The following is a 19173-nucleotide window of genomic DNA, read 5'->3' on the forward strand; positions in this document are numbered from 1 at the left end:
CGCCGCTAAATCTCAACACCTATTGCGACGTTTGTGAGAAAAATACCGCTAAATCTCAAAACCTATTGCGTCGTTTGTGAGAAAAACGCTGCTAAATCTCAACACCTATTGCGCGCGTGCATGGGAAAACGCCACTAAACCTCAACACCAATTGCGGCGTTTGATATCAACACCTATTGTGGCGTTTGTTGAACATACGCCGCTATATATCGTTACCTATTGCGGCGTTTTTTGTTACCAAACGCCACAAACTTTAGCGGCGCTATTTTCAGCGGCGCTTTTTGCGGCGTTTATCATATGGCCGCAGGTATTTTTTTGCGGCGCTTAAAAACGCCACAAAAAGCCATTTTTGCTGTAGTGATAGTTACATTTTGATCATTTAACTGTTAACTTTTATTAGTTCGATGATGTGAAATGTTAATAAAATATGTCACTTTTGATTTGAACTCTGAACTTCATATAAAATACTAATTTGACATGTGAATTTTAGATGAAATATCATTTCAATGTTAGATGAAATGTCGTTTTTAAAGGAATATTAATTATAAAATTATTAATTTGACTTAATTTTAAAGGAAGTCGAAGATTTCATTCTACATTTGTCGAGTCTAGAGTATTTTTTAGTGATATGGACATTATACTCGCGTTTAGAATGCCTAAAAAGGAGTGAAATGGAAATTTTAAGGCCTAACGCTCGTCGGGGGTGATTGATGGTGGTCAGCGGTGGTAGACAGTGGTGGTAGACAGCGACCATGGTGAATGGCAACCCACAGCATGAGACTTTGTCTAATGAGTCTAATACTAGAATGAATGGCAGCAAGGAAGTAAATGACTACATGGCCATGTAGTACAAAGTAGGTCTCTAAGAGTACAAACCCTGTAAGCATAAGCATGCTGCTGCCTCTAACAAGGCAACTTTAATGATAAGCACTCTCGTAACCTTTATTAACTTAAAACTAATATTACGCATAATGATGGGCTTTCAATTAAACATGAACAACTTGTCGAATCCTCGTATCTGTTTCGTTTGCCATGATAAACATCCATGGCCATGGATCTCCTTCTTCATCGGCTAGAGCCAAACGCATTTGCCCATCGGTATCTATCTCTCTCTCGATTTTGTTGCAGGCAGTTATGGATGAACCGCGTACCGAAGGGCAGTACTTCAAATTGTAGATGATATCCATGTCGTCGACGTCCCTCACTATTTTAAACCAATCCTTTGTGTCGCAAGCAGGGCCTCCTTCAGCCCCACCAAGTTCAACCCAGCCTTTTCCGGTTGATTCGACAAGATCTTGAACCTTCCACACCGTTGATGACCGGCAGAGTTTGTCTCTAGGTCCAACGAACTTTATTTTTACGTCCGAGGACACACGGACAACGTCGGCGTCGGAGTCCGCATTAGAAAATATCACGGGATCACCATAGTCGAGATTGGATTTTCTCTGAACGACAATTTCCGGGCATTTTCTACCGCTCTCTCTGCCTATAGCAAGCCCTCCACCACTATCGCCAGCTAACACCGACACTAAATAGTATGGGACGCCCGTGACGACCTCTTTACCGGTACCATCCAGCACGGCATTGTTTGCAGCGTTGGCCAGGCCAAACAGAAAGGATGATTGTGTGATTGAGAAGCAAAGAAGAAATACAGAAGCAGATGCGGATTTCATGGTTAGAAGATTGTGTTTGAGACGTGTTGTTGGTTTAGTTTTCCATACCAATTTATAGAGGTATAAGCAGTGGTGGATCCGAAGCATTCCGAAGGTTAGCACTAAAATCCGATTTTTGATTAATTATTTATTTTATTGTACTGAAATTTTATATGTATTTATCCTATTAAAAATTTTGTAATGTTATGTCTGTCCTCTCGTAAAATTATTTCTGCATCTACCATCGAGCGTAAGGTCCATTAACGTCCATAATTCATTGAGATAAAGTACTACCCATTTCAAATGTAGTAATTTATTAGGTCCACCTTGTACATCTATTGTTAAAATTTTGGATAAACTACATAAATGACCACTCAACTATGGGTTTGGTCTATAAATGACCATCATTTTTAAATTTACGTCAATATGACCACTGAACTATTTAAATGGTTTCAATACATACACATGCCGTTAAAATTTAACGGGGAGTGTTAACATGGCAATTAAAAAAATTGATTTCACCATAAAGTTACGTATTCGAGGTGCTGACACTCTGCTTTTCTTCTATTTTGGTCACTACTTGTATATGATTTATTTCCTTGGATTCTCATTTAATGCAATTTGATCCTGATTTTGTTTTTAATTTGTCTAATGCCTTAATGTGTGCATTAACTTTAAAATATTTTATTCTAGTAATTTATTAAATTTATAGATTAAATCCTCTAGATTTTAGAATTAATCAATTTGATCACCAAGATTAACTTTAATTCTTAATTTTTAATTAGGTCTTAATTTCAATTAATTTAATAAATTTACAATCCAATCAAAAGGTGGTGTGTGTCACCTTTTGTATTGAAGTGAAAATAAATGAAAATGGATTTTGACACCCAAGGGAATCCAACTTGGGTCTCAAGGGTAACATGCGCATGTCTTAACCACTAAGCTAATTATCACGCTTGTTATTGAGATAATACATATATTATATAACTTCTTCAAGTTTAGGCAGAAAAAATAATTTCATATTTATTTTTAATGATTATATATATGAAATCATTAAAATAATTTAATATTCAAATTATAGTCATAAGAAGAAATATTTAAGATTCAAATTAAAAATTTATCTTTTGAATTTAAATTGTACTCATGAGTTTGGGTATGTTAAATAAATTTTTATTGTAAATTTTAAATATAATTTCATATTTATAATCATTAATAAATATATATAAAAAAATAAAATTTAATTTAGTTTAGTTTAAGAATATTAAAATATTAAATTAATTATAAATAATATATTAGATTTTTTTGCAATTTAAGTGTTATCATATTCTCAATTGGCTTAGATTTAAGTCCTCGCTTGTCTATTTTTATTTCTATCATTAACTATAATATATAATATATAAAAATAATTTAATTGATTCGTAAATATTAGATTTAGCCTATTGGTTAATGCTTTGTTGGTTACTAATTGATCTTGGGTTTAAATGCAATTAAGTTATTTTAGTTTTGTTTTTCTGCCTAAACATTAACAAGTTATATAACATATGTATTATCTTGATAACAATTGTGAGAATTGACTCAACGATTAATTCTATAATCTAGTGAAATTAATCTATAAATTTATTACATGACTAGGATAAATGATTTTAAAGTTAATGTTCATATTAAGGCATTAAATAAATTAAAAACATAATTAGAATCAAATTGCATTAAATGAAAATCAAAGGAAACAAAGCATATTCAAGTAATGATCAAAATGTAAGAAAACAAAGCAGGATGCCAGAGTCGCGAATACGTAACTTTACAAGGACTCGCGTCTTAGTTATACCAATTTTGTTAACTGTCATGTAAACAATTCCGTTAAATGTTAATGACAAATGACAATATTAAAACCGTTCAAATAATTTAGTGGTACACAAATTTACAATGATGGTCATTTCGAGATCAAGACCATAGTTGAGTGGTCATTTATATAATTTACCCTAAAATTTTCAACACCACATTACCCCACCCCAGCGCCATCTTTGTTGTCTTGTTATTTATTGCTCTCCTCTTCTTGTTATCCATAGCACGTGCATTAATGAGTCATTCAAAACAATTGATTCCAGAATGTCCTACTATATAGTACATATATTAAATATAGTTATGAATAGGGGTGTTAAAAATATATCATAATTGTTAATCTTAACCATTAGTTAGTATAATCGTTATATTTAACAGGTTAATTAATCGAATCGTTAATATTAAACGGTTTCGGTTAATTAAACCACTAAAAATAATAGTTAACGGCTAAGATTATAATTATGAATTTTGATAAATGATTAACCAACAGTTATCAATTAATAAATTAAATTTATAATTATTGTTAGAGTTTTGTTCGAATTCAAAGTGATACAAATTAATTAATATATAAATTTAAAAAAATAAGAATCATAGTTTGATTAAAAGTAGATTACTTTATTAAAGTAAATTTCTACTTTATTTAGTTTTCTTTAATAAGCAAGTATCTATCACTATAAATAGATACTAAAGGTAAAGGGTTAGATATCAAATTTTTTCTTTCAGAAAATCCTCTTGTATTTTATTCATTCATAATAGTGAAATTCTTCTCATATGCCCGTGGTTTTTTCCTTTCGAGTTTTCCAAGTAAATCTTGGAGTTCTTTATTTTTTTTCGATCGTATTTATTTGTTTGCCGATAATCGTTTTGAATTGATATCAGAACTTTGTGTAGCTATATTACTCTGACTAGTTCATTTTTCTTAAAATGTATGTGCTTTATATTTGTATTTGTATTTATGTATTTATATCCGTATTTGTAAAAGACTTTCCTACATGAATACAAATATGATTGTCTAACATGGAACTCATCCCCAAATCCAAGTAGCATATGTATCATCTTCCTTTAGGATCTGCAAACGTCGAGTAAACAAGGCTTAACATGCTCGATTCGACTTCATTGTTAGCTATTTGTTCATCAATGGATATTGTTGCAGCATGTATATCATAAGCATCTTTGGCCTTCTCTTGTGCCACTTCAACACTTCAAGGGTTTTCCTGCAATTGAAGGGATAACTAGAGATTCCAAAGCACGTCGCGCCGATCGAAGGTCAATCGACCTCGTTATCCGATAAACACTTTTTCACTACGTCTGAGAATATCTTAAAGCACCCCGGGTGAATCTTTCCCACGAGATATGGATCGATGATTTGATGGAATGTTCCTCTCGTTTGGTAATGCATAGCGTAATCGACCAGACTGACTTGTTCCCTCGGTAGGTTCGACTCCCATACCGGCCTTGCACACAACACCTCGAAAAGGACTACTCTGAATGGGTATACATAGGATTTTTCAGTTAATTTCCGCCTACAAAAGTATTTGGGGTCCAAGTAACCGAAGCTACCTTTTACCAATGTACTAGCTTGAGTTTGGCTATGACTCGAACCGATTTTCGATAGTTCAAAGAAAACTTTCGTGACCCAATTCTCATCTGATAGAATTAACCTCTGACGAGAGCTCAGATGAATCTAAACTCATAAGAAGAGATTAAGGAATAACAAGAAAACGAAAGAGAAACAATTGGAAAGAAACTGAAAAACGATATGAGAATAAGTATAATAGAAATAAGAATGAATAGCTTTTTCATAATATTCATAAAACTTGTCTACTTAGCCCAAAGGCACGACAAGCTTATTTATACAGACCCGAGAGAGGTAAGGGCCCAAAGCAGTTATAACAACAATAAATACTTTTAGTTACACATATACACTATACTCTATCATTCTCCTGGTTCCTCTTGCTCTTGACTTTTTTCAGCGGAGAAAACTCCAAGCCTGTCACGCATGTGCTCAAACAGAGATGGGGGAATAGGTTTGGTCAGTATATCTGCAATCTGCTCTGCAGTAGGCACGTAATTGACAACAACTTGACCAGCCAAGGCCTTTTCACGAATAAAATGGTAGTCAATCTCAACATGCTTAATTTTAACATGATGAGTAGGATTAGCAGCCATGGAGATAGTGGATGTGTTATCACACCACACAATCGGAACCCCAGGCAATTGAACTCTAATTTTGCACAACAAATGCTCAACCCAAACAAGCTTAGAAACAGCATTTGCCAACTTCTATACTTAGCCTCAGAGGAAGATCGAGAAACCAAATGCTGTTTTTTGAAACTCCAAGAAACCAGATTTGACCCCAAGAAAATACAGTAGCCAGTCATGGATCGTCTATCTTCAACCGATGAGGCCCAATCAGCATATATATAGCAAACCAAACTAAACAGTCATGCCTCTTTGAACACAAGCCCTTGGCTAAGAATTCTACTAAGATATCTCAGTATCCTTAACAACCATAACTACTTTTAGTTACACGTATACACTATACTCTATCATCGTCCACTAAAATGTTTGTAGTCTTAACATCCCTGTGTATGATTAGGTACCTTGTGCCAGTGTGAAGATAGTAAAGTCCACTTGCAGCTTCAAAATGCATATTTCCAATCTTTGCTTACACGTCAAGGGAGGTTTATCAGTATGATACAAATGTTCCCTTAAGGTCTCATTAGCCATATAATCATAGACCAAGATCATCTCCCCGGCTTATTTGCGAAATCCGATCAGTGAGACCAAATGTTGGTGTCTTAGCTTCGAGAGCATCTCAATTTCGTTCTGGAATTCGTGAAGTCCATGTTCCGAAGAAGGGTTTGCTCTTTTGATAGCAACTTTAGTCTCTCCATCTATAGTACCCTTATAAACCTTGCCAAATCCTCCTACACCAATGACATTCGGTTCGTGGAAGTTCTTGGTTCTATTTTTTGATATCCAATAAGGAGAAATGCCTGTAGAGATCGGCGGTGATATTCGAAAGGCGACCGTGTAACATCATAATCTAGTTTGACCCGAAGATCTATGGATCACAATGTTACAAGGGACTACCGAAATAGTAATCCAAAATTTTTCTTTAAAAACTGCGTTATAATTTTCTGAAAGTAGATCATCCATAGTAATAAAATAAAACGTGATAATAATCTGAGTTTACAAAATAATTGGGAGCTCCCAAAATATATCCAAAAATAAATGCAGTACCAAGTACAAATCAAAGTTACGACTGAATATACGTAAGGGTCCAGAAATAGTACATGCCCTCTAAAGATGACTCAAGACTACTCCGATGGTCTCTGTTGGTCTGAACTACTGCATTGGAATGTCTGGTAACGTTAACTACCCACGAATTGCCCCTAAGAACCTGCGCATGGAAATACATTCATAACGCTAAGCCTACGAGCTCAGTGTCTCACTAATAATTATACTATACTACATGCATTCACTAAATGAGTTAGCTAGTAGCATAGGTTTGGACATGCAAAAATATTGTTTTTAACTACTAAGTGGGCATCATGGTGAGGCTAAGGGTTTTGTATCTCGGAGCTCATACATCCATCTAGCCTTTCTAATATACCCTCGAGTATCTAGGGTGAGATTCGAAGCACCATCGCCATCGAGTCTTGGGGTTGCACCCAGTCTGCTATTAAAGTGCCTTGGCACTGACTTGGATATCTACTGATTGTCGTATTCTGCTAAGGAGGGACGCAGGTGTCCTAGTTGTTTCCTGACCGTCAAACAATGTTAGTTTTATGTAATCCTAGTTGTTACTGTTTCTACTGTTGTGATATTTATTATTGTTCTCGCTTTAAGTTTTATTGTTGTTATTCTGAGTATATGGGGTACCTCGAGTCTGATTTCTTAATCCTTTGATTATTTATCCAAATCTATTTATGGGTATCGATATTGACCCTTTAGTGTCGATATTAAACCTCTGGTATTGATACCCACTTGTTGGTATCGATACCTTCTGACTGACGTGGACTGTTTGGTTAAGCCAGTATCAAAACTCTGGTGCTGGGGTATCTATACTTGGCTGAGTATCAATAATAAATTTTGGTTTGATATTGTGAAAAATACCCCAGTATAGATATCCCTATGGGGAGTATCGATACTCCTTCCCTGGTATCAATACTCTATGAATGAGTATCGATACTACCCCTTTAAAACTGCGTAATTTTTGCCTGAATGATGAATAGTATCTATATTGTTTCTATAGCATCGATGCTGACGCTACTGTGTGCCCTGTTTTGGCATGAAAAATGTTATTTTTTTACCCCAAATGTTTCATTGAGGTCCCCAACTGATATTTAAGTGTTTTATGTGACATTAGGGGTCATAAAGAGTCTGTAAACATGTTGAAAGAACTCAAATGATGCAATCTACCATGGCTAGATGAGTTAAAAGCGAGTTATCTGATGATTCTAAACTGCTAGGAGTGTCCGAAGATCAAGGGGAGATTCTCTTTTCCCTTGCTTTGGAGATTTCTCTAACCTCTCTCACTATAAGAGAATCAAATACATTGGTTACTAAATGGTTTTAGGGATTAAGAAGGGTTTGAAAACACTTCATAAGACCAGTAATCATTGAAAACGAACTGAATCTTCTAATCTCATCAACCCCCACAAAACCCATTTTTGCAAACCAAGGCCAAAGCTTAATCTTGTGGTCTCAAATGAAAACTCTAGAGGTGCTGAGTTTGATTCTTACCTGTAGAATGTTGATTGGGGTCTGAAGAATGATAAAGTTTCTACCTTTGATCTTGTAAGAGGAAGAAGAATGGGTTGAAGAAGAAGAGAAGAAGACAAGGAAATGAAGAAAAAGATGAAGCTTGCTCAGACGTGATATCACCCAACTTAATTGGTTTTAAGCTTTATTTTTTAACAATGATAAAATTACTTTCTTGGTCCTCCTGATTTTGGTTGCAAACTAAAAACATCCTTTTTATCTAATATTAAGCTCAATCCAAGCCTAAATTCACTAAATCTTGAGTCCAAGCTTCTTATAAACTAGGAAATTAATTCAAGTCTCAACTCGAATTAGTCCAAAATTCATAATCTGGAATTTCAGGCGTTACATGCATCTGCTTTTTCAACCCGATTTATCTTAACGTAAGTGAAAGGTGAATTCTATAGGAAATATTTTTCAAAATACGCTTTCTATAGAAGTTTTTTATGCTTACTTGACAAAAAAAAGTGAAAGGCGATATTTGGTGCATGTTAAAGACACTTAATCACAAGAATATGTGTTAGGTATTAACTAATCAACACATATATTAATTTATGTTCAATCACTTTATATATATATATATATATAAAGTATATTTAAACATTTCAAAATTCATATATTTTAATAATATGAGATTTGAAAAACTCGCAAAATTTTCAAATCTTACATTTTAAGCATACATTTATCAGTGAATGAATATAAGACTAATATATATATATAGTGTTTAGCTCGTTCTCCTACTTAAGTAATACGTGTTTTCAACACAAAATATACATATTTATTCATTTTTTTAATTATATATTTTCAAATTTTTACCTATATATTTTTTCTATTTTTATTACGTAAGTGCAAGTAACATTTTGCATAAAATATTTTCTAGAAAATACTTCTAAGAAAGAGGATGTTAGATTGAGAAATAATATGAGTGTTAAAATAAAAAAAAATTAAGTATATTTAGATCAAAAAGTCTTCAACTGATATATTTATTAATAAAGAGGCTAATTTAATAGGTACATTCACCGACATTTATTCTAGTAAAACTTCAAATTCTTACTGTCAAGTAAACTCCTAAACTTTACTTTTCACCTTTGACATGTCAAAACGACAACAAGGGCAGCGTTTCTTCTTCTTCAGCCAGGTTACAATGCAAAGCTCGTGAAAAGAATGCGAGCAAGGCACGCAGACCGCTTCGCCACCAACCACCAATTCTTCCAAACAAATCGGACACTCCTTCCCCGCCGCATCAACCACCGTCTTCCCCACATTCTCCGCCACCTCTTCCGCTGTCATCGTCACCCCTTCACCGTCACTATCGTCCTTATCATCACTCCCAAAGTCAGGCACGTCGTCCACGACAGCCTCGACCGCCACCTCCATCCTCAACACCTTCCCATCTCTGTCCCTAGCGTCCGTCGCCAACCGTACGGCGGTGGCCGCTATTTCTTCAACCATAGACGGTTCGACCGGGAAACGCATCGAGTCGAGCATGTCAGAAACGGCGCCATTTCCGTCGTTGATCAAGTCGTCGAACGGAAACTCGTGGATCACTTGGGAAATAATCCTCCCGGCTTCCACAAACGGTTCGCCCCCGGCGACGGGGTTCCTCTCGACGATGATAAACGTCGCCCTAACCTCGATTTCAAACACAGAAGAAGAAGATGAAGAGAGAGATTTGGTTTGCGAGGATTCCATGTCGATGTGGGATTGTATGAGATAAGGTATCAAATCTTCAAGGCGTTATTTATTGGAAAGAAAAAGCATGAAAAATGAAGGGGACGAAGAACACGAAGTGGACACTGAGAAACTGTGAATGGGGACATTTTATGGCTTATAAAGAATCCGCTATTGATTTTGATGCTTCCCTAACGCGGTTTGTTTACCGCTTGCAGTCGGCCATTTGAACACTAACCCATTCCTTTGGGCTAGACCCGTCTCACCCATCTCACTTTCTATTATTAAGTGTAGGGATGGGCACAGAATCTGACCCCAATCAGGTCGGATTTTATTAAAAAATTTAGGTCCAGATCAAATCTTTTTAAGATTATATCTAGCTCGGGTTGGATTTGGATTTAAGGTAAAAAATATCTGATTCGACTTAAAAAAATTATAATTTTACTTGATATATTTAGAGATAATTACAATAATATATCTCTATATATTATTTTCTTTCAATTAAATCCATACTTTTATTGAATAAAAGTAATATTTTTTAATAAATATATTATTTCGAGTTGGATTTCATTGGTTTTAGATTTTATTTCAAAAAATCGGGTTGGGTCGTGTGAACCGAAAATCAAATTCAACTCGACTCATGCCCATCATCACTAGTTAAGTGTGAGCATTCAATCTAGTCCAATTAATTTTTTATAAATTAGTCATGTTGTTGAGTTCTATTTTAGTATTTAAATTTTATTTAAAAAATCGAGTTGAATCAAGTTTATAATATTCGTGTTTAGTTGAGTTGTTTCTGTTAATGTTATGGCACTAATTTATTCTAGGTTAAATTACGCATTCAACATCTAAATTATCATTTTTGGTCCATTTTAGTATTTGAAGTTTCAAATTTTTTAAAAATCATTCTTAAAGTTTAGTTTTTGTTTCATTTAGTACCCTTGTTCAAAATTCAACGTTAAGTTTTGAAGAAAAAAATTGAAAGTTTAGGTACTAAAGCGGACCAAAATTGATAGTTTATGAACTAAACGCGTTAAGTTTTTAAAGACGGGTACAAAAATGAAACAAAAACTAAACATTAGATATGTTTTTGAAAAAATTGAAAGTTTATGTACTAAAACGGATCAAAATTGATAGTTTAATTACTAAATACGTAGTTTACGTTTTATTCTAATTTAAAAGACTCAACTCGAACTTAAAAATAATACATTAATTACTAAAAATTACCTATTACTTGTGTTATTCAAGTCCTATTTTATAAATCAATTCTTTTATTTTAGAAAATATTTTGAATTCGTCCAAATTTTTTAATCGAGTTGAGTTTTGCTCACTTTTATCTATTATTCAAAAATTTTAAGATCAAAAGGCTTCATATACCAATTGGTCCCTGAATTTGGTACCTAAACCTAGCAATCTTTTTCCAAAGTGATAACTATGGGTAATGCAGTTTATTTTATGTACCACTTTGATATTTGAATTTGGTACTTATTCTTAAAACGGTATATGAATTTGATTTACAGTAGTACATGAATAATAATTTTGTTTTATTAAATCGTTTAATATAAAAATAAATTTCTAAACTATACTTAAATTTGACTTCTAGTACTTAAAAGAATTTTTCATTAAAAATAGTTTTATCCCTTACACTTTTAGGTGTCTAATATTAAAAAAAATCGTTAAGTGACACGTGTCACGTTCATATTTATATTTTTAAATAATATTTTATTTTTAAAAAAATCTGAAAATATAAACGTGACACATGTCACTTAACGAGTTTTTTTACAGTATACACCTAAAATTGTAACGGAGAAAACATTAAGTACCTAATTTTATTATTAAAATTAGGAACCAAAAATCAATTTTAGGTATAGTTTAAGCACTTATTTTTATATTAAGTCTTATTATGCTTGAGAATGATGGTCAAGTTTAGGAACTAAAATCGTAAAACCAAGTTTTTTATCCCATTCCTAAAAAAACGTTAATTGAGAATGGTTATGAGGTAGTATGTGTTCAGATTTTTTCTTAGTCATTGATGATGTACACACATTGTAGACTTAACTGTCGAATCTGGAACTTCTAAGAATAACAACACTCCCTTCTACTACTGAGACCATTAAAAGGTTCCAAAAAAATACTAATTTGAGAAAGAAAAAAATTAGACCATTTGAACTTATAGAAGTTGATTTTTTTTTATTAAGCTAATGTGACTACAAAGTAGTATATGTTTTAAATACTCTTAACCATTTGATAATGAATGCTCAATCATCCTTATTGTAATTGATGGTACTCGAATTCGGAACCTCTAAAATAACAACGATTCATTTAATCATCGTATTATTTCTATTATAAGTAATTGTAGAAATCTATAACATCTATAGTCAAAATTTTAATGAGAAATAGAGTTCGATGGTCAAATTACCAACAATTAATATTCTCATATTGTTAATAATCAATAGAGAGTCTGAACAAATTGATGTGATATCACTATCTACTAAATTTAATTTTCTTTTAAAATAATAAGTATGCAATTATTTCTCTAGAGGATTTAGTACATCCATCCCTATCCAACATCATGGTAAAATGGTAAATAAAAGACGATAAAAGGTATAGATGTTTATAGTTATACAATTGAGTTATCTTCCTATATTTGGTTATAGATAGTCTATTGCATTGTATAAACTTTACCTTTTGTGAAATATAACGAGCATGGTCATTCTCAATTAAATCAAAGATTTACCTTTTCCTTTATCTTCTATCTTTCTTGTTTATGTTGTTTTAAGTTGTACGAAATAGAAGGATTACATTATTATAGTTTTGAAAGGTTGATGGTCTTTTTAGAATTAGAACTAAATTATAATAAGGTATAAATATTCAGGGTTAAAATTTTATTATGTAAATTTTATTAGGGTAAAGTATATAAATGATCCATGGACTACGGGGTGTTGTTTTATTAAGTACCCCGACTATTTAAAGTTAAAAAATGATCTCCGATTATAGGGTGTTACTTTGTTGAGTCATCGACTATTAAAAGTTACAAAAATGATCATCTAACTATTCATATATTCTAAATATGTCGGCTTCTCTTAAAAATTAATTGTCATCTAAGTTGGACATTAACCTACTGACTGATATATGATAAAATTTAATCGCATAATCATTTGAATGGTATAATCGTTTAAGATTTTGGGATCATATTTTATCATATTCTAGTCAGCTGTTTAACACGCACTTCAAATAACCGTTAATTTTTAACGGAAAATGATGAGTTTAAAACATATGAGTAGTCGGATGACAATTTTATAACTTTTAAAAGTCGAGAGACTCAATAAAGCTAGCACCCTGTGATAAAGGGACTAATTTATAACTTTTAATAGTTGAGAGACTCAAGAAAATAGCGTTATATAGTTGAGTGACTATTTATGTACTTTACTCATCTTATTAATTGTCATGTTGTACATCATTAAATTTTGGGCTAACTAGACGGATGACCACTTATATTTGTATTTGTCCATTTTTAGTCACTCATCTCAAAATAAATAAGATATGATCACCTTCGTTCTTATTTAATTAAGTTGTGGTCACCATGAGTGAACTGTCGTTAAATATTTTTGGTATAATCACACATTTCATCCTTATTATTTACATACTCTCTCAATGTAGTCATACTTTTAATAAATTAGAATAAATGTAATCTTCCGATCGAATGGTGCCACTATCATGGTACCATGTGTCACCATTAGATTAAAAGACTAACTTTATTTTAATTTAAGTTATTTTAATTTAACAAAGCAAAGCAAATTGGTGGAAAATAAATATATTAAAATAAAATAAATTAAAATAGTCTTTCAACTGAATGTTGACACGTGTCACGACACATGACACAGTGACACGTGATATCATTCTATTGGAGGATTAAATTTATTTTGATTTATTAAAAGTATGACTAAATTGAGAAAATATGTAAATAATATGGATCAAATGTGTGATTATATCAAAATATCACGTCACTTAATCTGTTAAGTTTTAACTACAGTTAACCCGTGGTGATCACATCTTAAATAAAAAAATGATCATATTTTAATTAAATAAAAATGAAGGTGATCATATTTTATGTATTTTGAAATCAGTGATCAAAAGTAGACAAAATACAAACATAAATAATCATCAGTATATTATCCCTTAAATTTTAATAAAAATAATCTATCAATTATTTTAATATCGGATGAATATTTTATAACATTTTGTAATTAGATTAAAAAAAGCACCCTATAATTGTATGGATTATCTTCTAAAGGCTCCGTCTGTAAAAATATGCAACCAAGTCAAAAAATTGGCGTTTTTCTATTGAACGTTATACTTGCCAATAATCACCATTCACACAAGCACATCAACCGCTCTTTGAACGTCCCTCGGGCATCCCTGTTCACATTTCTCATTTTCCAAGACCCCAAACAAAATATACGGTGGTGTTTATTTTTAAAGAAGTAAAAGGTCTGTAGTCTGCGGATCAAATATGAAGATATATGTAGTAGAAGAGGTGGATCAAAAGTCTGCAGTCTCTAAGAAGAAGACTGTTTGTTTTTTAACGTATGCATACTGCTAAAATAAACTGAAATATAAAATAAACTGATTTTTTAAACTTAAAAGAGTTTTGCAATACTGAAATTTAAATAATCTATACAACTACAATAATAATTTTTTTAAAATAAATAAATTCATATTTTAAAATAAATCAATACATATTTTAAAATAAATCAATCCATATTTTAATATAAATCAATCCATATTTTAAAATAATTTTTTCCATATTTTAAAATAAGTCAATCCATATTTTAGAATAAATCAATCCATATTTTAAAATAATTTTTTTCCATATTTTAAAATAAATAAATCCATATTTTAAAATAAACCAATCCATATTTTAAAATAAATCAATCCATATTTTAAAATAAATCAATCCATATTTTAAAATAAATCTTTCCATATTTTAAAATAAATCAATTCATATTTTAAAATAAAATTTTTCATATTTTAAAATAAATCAATCAATATTTTAAAATAAATCAATCAATATTTTAAAATAAATTTTTCTATATTTTAAAATAAATGATTCATATTTTAAAATAAATCAATCCATAATTTAAAATAAATCAATCCATAAATTAATCCATATTTTAACATATTTTAAAATAAATCGATCTATATTTTAAAATAAATTAATCTATATTTTAAAATAAATCAATCTATATTTTAAAATAGATTTTAAAATAGATTTAAATGATTTTAATTTTCCCGCAGACCTTTGAAGACATAAAATCATGTATGCATCAAGAAGAGCTCGCGCAGACGTTTGAAGAGCTCTTGTCTTCTAAAAAATGAACGATCTGAAAAATCTAATGTCTGCGTGTGGTCATACATACATAAGAGATTTGAAGAGGTTATACAGTAAAAACAAACTAAGCATATGGGTCTCGTTATTTTTCTGAATTGTTGAGGAATTTGCAAGTCCAGGCCTGTGTTTTTGGCCATCTTTCACAATTTCTTTCTTCCCATTTTCTCTCGAACATGAAATCCATCTCCAAATCCTTTTTTCTCGCCTTTTATTGTTTCACTTTCACTATGAACGCGTTTCATGTTCTTGGAGAAAATAGCCCAGAATCAGCACCCGTCTCTTATATCCTTTCTTGCGGCGGCGGCGATGGCATCGATTCAGATAGCCGATATTGGATTCCCGACCGAGAGTTTATAGCTCCGTCCGACAGCGGAGACCATACGGATAATCACGATCTTATATCCAAAGGAGCCGTCCAAGACCCTCCTGTATCGATCCGGTGTGCACTTGAACACAGATGATTCATAAACCAGCTAGAGTTGTATTTCCTGTGGTTTTTGCTCGGAGGATTCGAAATGAGAACGATAAGAGCCGATGAGGTTGTTTTAAGAGGATTTGGATTCGGAATTGTAACCGAAGACAACATTTAGTTAAAAAAATCTATGTAATGCAGCAAGAGTTGTGACAATATTTTATAGACGAACGTCGTGAATATTGGTGTTTGATTGACTCTATGTACACTTGTATCAGCACTGCTAGTATACCAAATTTGACTTGTTGGGTGCACATTTTTACTCAAAAATCGAATTAGATTTCAAGCTGAGTGGAGTCTCTCTAAACTTGAATCGGATCGAGTGATATATTACTCGAATAGAATTTGGATTGACCAAAAAATAAATCCGACCCAAATCATGCTCATTCCTAATAGCAGGCTAGTAGGCATCGGTTGTGTTGATTTGTTGTGCTGGTTGTGTTTCGAGCTTGGGCTTTCTTAGCCTGGTGCATTTCATGAAGTAGACTTTTAAACTGAATTAAGAGCCTAAATTTGCGCACTTCTTAATCACCATTTTACTCGACTATAAATTGGTGCATTTCTCCCGGTAAAATTTGAAACTGAAAACCTCCCGACAAAACAAGAGAGATCAAAATTGATCGAGATTTGGGGAAAAATGAAAGAAAAAGAAAATCAAATTCCGTTAAGAGAACACTCACGATCCTCGGATCTCTCAAATCGCCGATCAAATGATTCTCCCGCGAAGAAAACTCCAAAGAAGGTAAATGATTCTGATAACCGATAATTCCTCAATTTCCTCTGCATTTGTGAGCTCATTTATTTATTTGTTCTGGTAGCAGATTGCTAGAAAGAGTTTGAACGAAGCGCTCATTTCACCGACCGAAGATGTTTTACCTGATATTTCAGAAGAATCCATTGATTTCTCTTCGATCTCTGCTTTTTCAGATGTTGATTTCAACATTGAGACCGCTGAGGTACGAGTTTTTACGTTGCTTTCGATGCGTGGAGTAAGAATTACTGGAGGCAGATTAACTGCGTACGTTTCAATTAATTATTGATCTGGATGCGTGAATAAGCTTAATCTCTATTATTGATTTCAAATCATGATAAATCAATCTATCTTGATTTTCTGTGAAAGAACAGTTCTCAAGGATGAATTTCAAAATCATTGTAAAAAATTATGATTATATTTTGATAAATGTGGTTAGATGAATGATAAATACATAATACGTGGCTTCGGTTGTTAAATTCTTTGGTTTCAGAACCTTGTGATCTTATCGAATCCATTACTTTCCACTTCATTGGAAACGTTCACGTTACCTGAAATTGATCCTTGTTCAAAGATGAGCACTGCAAGCAGAGATGGACAAATAGACTTCTCAAAAACCGGTTTAGCGGAAGCAGTGATTCTAGTGAATCTTCTAAAACAAGCTCGACTCCAAGCATTGAATTCTGTTGACATGGAGAACAAATCCAAGAAGGTTCTAGATGCATTGATCGAATTCACTATTAAAGAGTTCTACACTCTGCCCCAAGAGATAGATAAGTTACCTAAACTTGTCTGTAGAGATGTCTATGCACGATCTCTCTGCTTCTTGCTTATGGTTGTAGCGGTGGCGTTATTCTCCCTTTATCTGTTCTGCTACTCAAGATTGGTTCCGTCTTTCACAGTACTGCCACCAACATGAAGGTATTTTTTTATTAATTCGATTTGAGTTTCAAATTTTTTATGATACGTTGCACTTTCAATGTGTAGTCTTGTTCTGATCACTTAATCATTTCAAATTAATATGACTTTTATTGCACATGTTAAGTAACCAGTGTTAGTTACTTGACTGATTCTTTTATCCATATGCTTGATTTAACTTTAGCTTACTTGGTAACGTACTAAAGCTTAAAGTGATGGTAACTGAAGACTTCAATTAGCAACTACTAGGGTAGAGTCTGATTGCAAAGTTATGCATTTCAGCCCACCTTTGTTTGTCAATAATTTGATGAATTGGTCAATAATTGAACTTCATGTCCCTTTCATGCTAAACACCTAAAGAATATTCTTCTGGATGAAAACTCTCATAAGAATTTTGAAACAATGTTTTGATGAACTGGTCGATAATTGAACTTGTTTATTCTAAGTTAACAACTTTATGTCACTTTAATCTAAACAACTAAAGTATATTCTTCTGGGTGAAAACTCTATTATAAAGAATTTTGAAACCATGTTGCTTGCCCTCTTGGTTTTCTTTGAATTATTGTCTGACATTTGTGTCTAATAATCCTCTAAGAACCCTCCAAAAATATTTAAAAGAACTTTGAGAAAATAAACCTGCTTAATGTTAGCGTAACATAGATTTGAAAACATTATATTTGCATTTCGCACGTTGAATATTGAATCATTTAAACCCATAGTCGGCTTGTGAACTGGTGTAGGACCTTCGAAAGATCCCATTCTATTTAAATGTTTCGCAAAGCCTGATTTATTTCCCTGTTGTATTTTGTAGTATTTTTTTTATTAATCTGGGATAAGTATAAGACGGTATCAGTTTAAAGATAACTCTCAACCTCTTGACATTAAACACTCACGCCCTGATATTTTCGGTGCTTGAACCCGGTCCTCACATAAGAAAAATAATTTTTTACCATAAAAGCCACTTAGTGCGTATTTTGTTATATTCACTGTTCAGTCATGGTCCAATGTTCAAAGCTATTACTGTTTCATATCTTTGTTTGTTGGACATCGGTAAAACAAGTCAAATTAGTATCCACGTTATTATCAGAATGAAATGCAATGCAACCAAAACAAAGATGATAGCGTTAGTTATTAAGGTTAAAATTAGATCACAGACACCGACAAATTTTGTATTTATGTTTCAATTGTTATTATCCTTGAAGTAAATAAAATAGTTCCATTACATGCTAGGCCAGCGAATATGGAACGATGGGTTCTTTTAGAGGAGGCAGTTATGAATTGTGAGAAGGTATAGGAATATTTTGAGAAGTATTTTATATGAAGTTAGGTAATATTTTATATAAATATGTATTTAATATGATATGTTTATATTTAAATATATCTTAAATAGAGCAAGTATATTTGGTCGGTTGGTTAATCTGCTCATTATTCTCTCAAATTCTCTTAAATTATGGGTTCTAGACCTACTAGGAGTACTCCCTTTTTCTCCTTAAAGTTCTTCCTTCCCCTCCCTTTAGAGAGAGTTTAAAGTTTGGATAAAATATTGGTAGCATAGATTGTGACACGAAATGCATTCTTATAAACTCTTTATATGGTGACAACAAATGCATTCATAGTGTTTATGAATAAGATAACGATTAATTCCCACTTAAAAATGAATAATACTTATAGCACTGAATTTTTAGGCCTGGCTGTACATAAAGAGCTA

The 19173-nt window shown here is 32.4% G+C and overlaps 3 protein-coding genes across 3 annotated transcripts; 1 reads left to right on the forward strand and 2 right to left on the reverse strand.

The window, feature by feature from the left end:
* Positions 1-781: 781 nt before the first annotated feature.
* Positions 782-4939, reverse strand: LOC120155881 (21 kDa seed protein-like). Its single transcript, XM_039167350.1, has 4 exons — positions 4820-4939; positions 4267-4382; positions 1895-2010; positions 782-1774 (listed from the first exon to the last, which is right to left on the reverse strand). The coding sequence occupies exons 1-4, from the start codon at positions 4937-4939 to the stop codon at positions 987-989; spliced, it is 1140 nt and encodes a 379-aa protein (XP_039023281.1). The 3' UTR covers positions 782-986.
* A 3956-nt stretch (positions 4940-8895) lies between these two features.
* On the reverse strand, positions 8896-9968 carry LOC120155824 (E3 ubiquitin-protein ligase SIRP1-like). The gene is made up of 2 exons (XM_039167287.1): positions 9328-9968; positions 8896-8905 (listed from the first exon to the last, which is right to left on the reverse strand). Exon 1 carries the CDS (start codon positions 9951-9953, stop codon positions 9330-9332), a length of 624 nt encoding a protein of 207 aa, XP_039023218.1. The 5' UTR covers positions 9954-9968; the 3' UTR covers positions 8896-8905; positions 9328-9329.
* A 5583-nt stretch (positions 9969-15551) lies between these two features.
* LOC120155882 lies at positions 15552-17466 on the forward strand. Its single transcript, XM_039167351.1, has 3 exons — positions 15552-15752; positions 16618-16752; positions 17041-17466. The coding sequence occupies exons 1-3, from the start codon at positions 15552-15554 to the stop codon at positions 17464-17466; spliced, it is 762 nt and encodes a 253-aa protein (XP_039023282.1).
* The last annotated feature ends 1707 nt before the right edge of the window (positions 17467-19173 follow it).

This window comes from Hibiscus syriacus, unplaced genomic scaffold, assembly GCF_006381635.1.
Source record: "Hibiscus syriacus cultivar Baekdansim isolate YM2019G1 unplaced genomic scaffold, ASM638163v2 tig00111208_pilon, whole genome shotgun sequence".
NCBI lineage: Eukaryota > Viridiplantae > Streptophyta > Magnoliopsida > Malvales > Malvaceae > Hibiscus > Hibiscus syriacus.

What these genes read in the sequence shown, in the direction of transcription:
- LOC120155881 (XM_039167350.1), bottom strand. Translation starts at nt 4,939, where the DNA reads ATGGGAGTCGAACCTACCGAGGGAACAAGTCAGTCTGGTCGATTACGC. An exon ending in GTGGGAAAGATTCACCCGGG is followed by an intron (nt 4,383 to 4,819) that starts GTGCTTTAAGAT and finishes AGAGTAATATAG; the next exon opens with CTACACAAAGTTCTGATATC. An exon ending in AATGGACCTTACGCTCGATG is followed by an intron (nt 1,775 to 1,894) that starts GTAGATGCAGAA and finishes ATCGGATTTTAG; the next exon opens with TGCTAACCTTCGGAATGCTT.
- LOC120155824 (XM_039167287.1), bottom strand. Translation starts at nt 9,953, where the DNA reads ATGGAATCCTCGCAAACCAAATCTCTCTCTTCATCTTCTTCTTCTGTG.
- LOC120155882 (XM_039167351.1), top strand. Translation starts at nt 15,552, where the DNA reads ATGAACGCGTTTCATGTTCTTGGAGAAAATAGCCCAGAATCAGCACCC. An exon ending in GAGCCGTCCAAGACCCTCCT is followed by an intron (nt 15,753 to 16,617) that starts GTATCGATCCGG and finishes TTCTGGTAGCAG; the next exon opens with ATTGCTAGAAAGAGTTTGAA. An exon ending in TCAACATTGAGACCGCTGAG is followed by an intron (nt 16,753 to 17,040) that starts GTACGAGTTTTT and finishes CTTTGGTTTCAG; the next exon opens with AACCTTGTGATCTTATCGAA.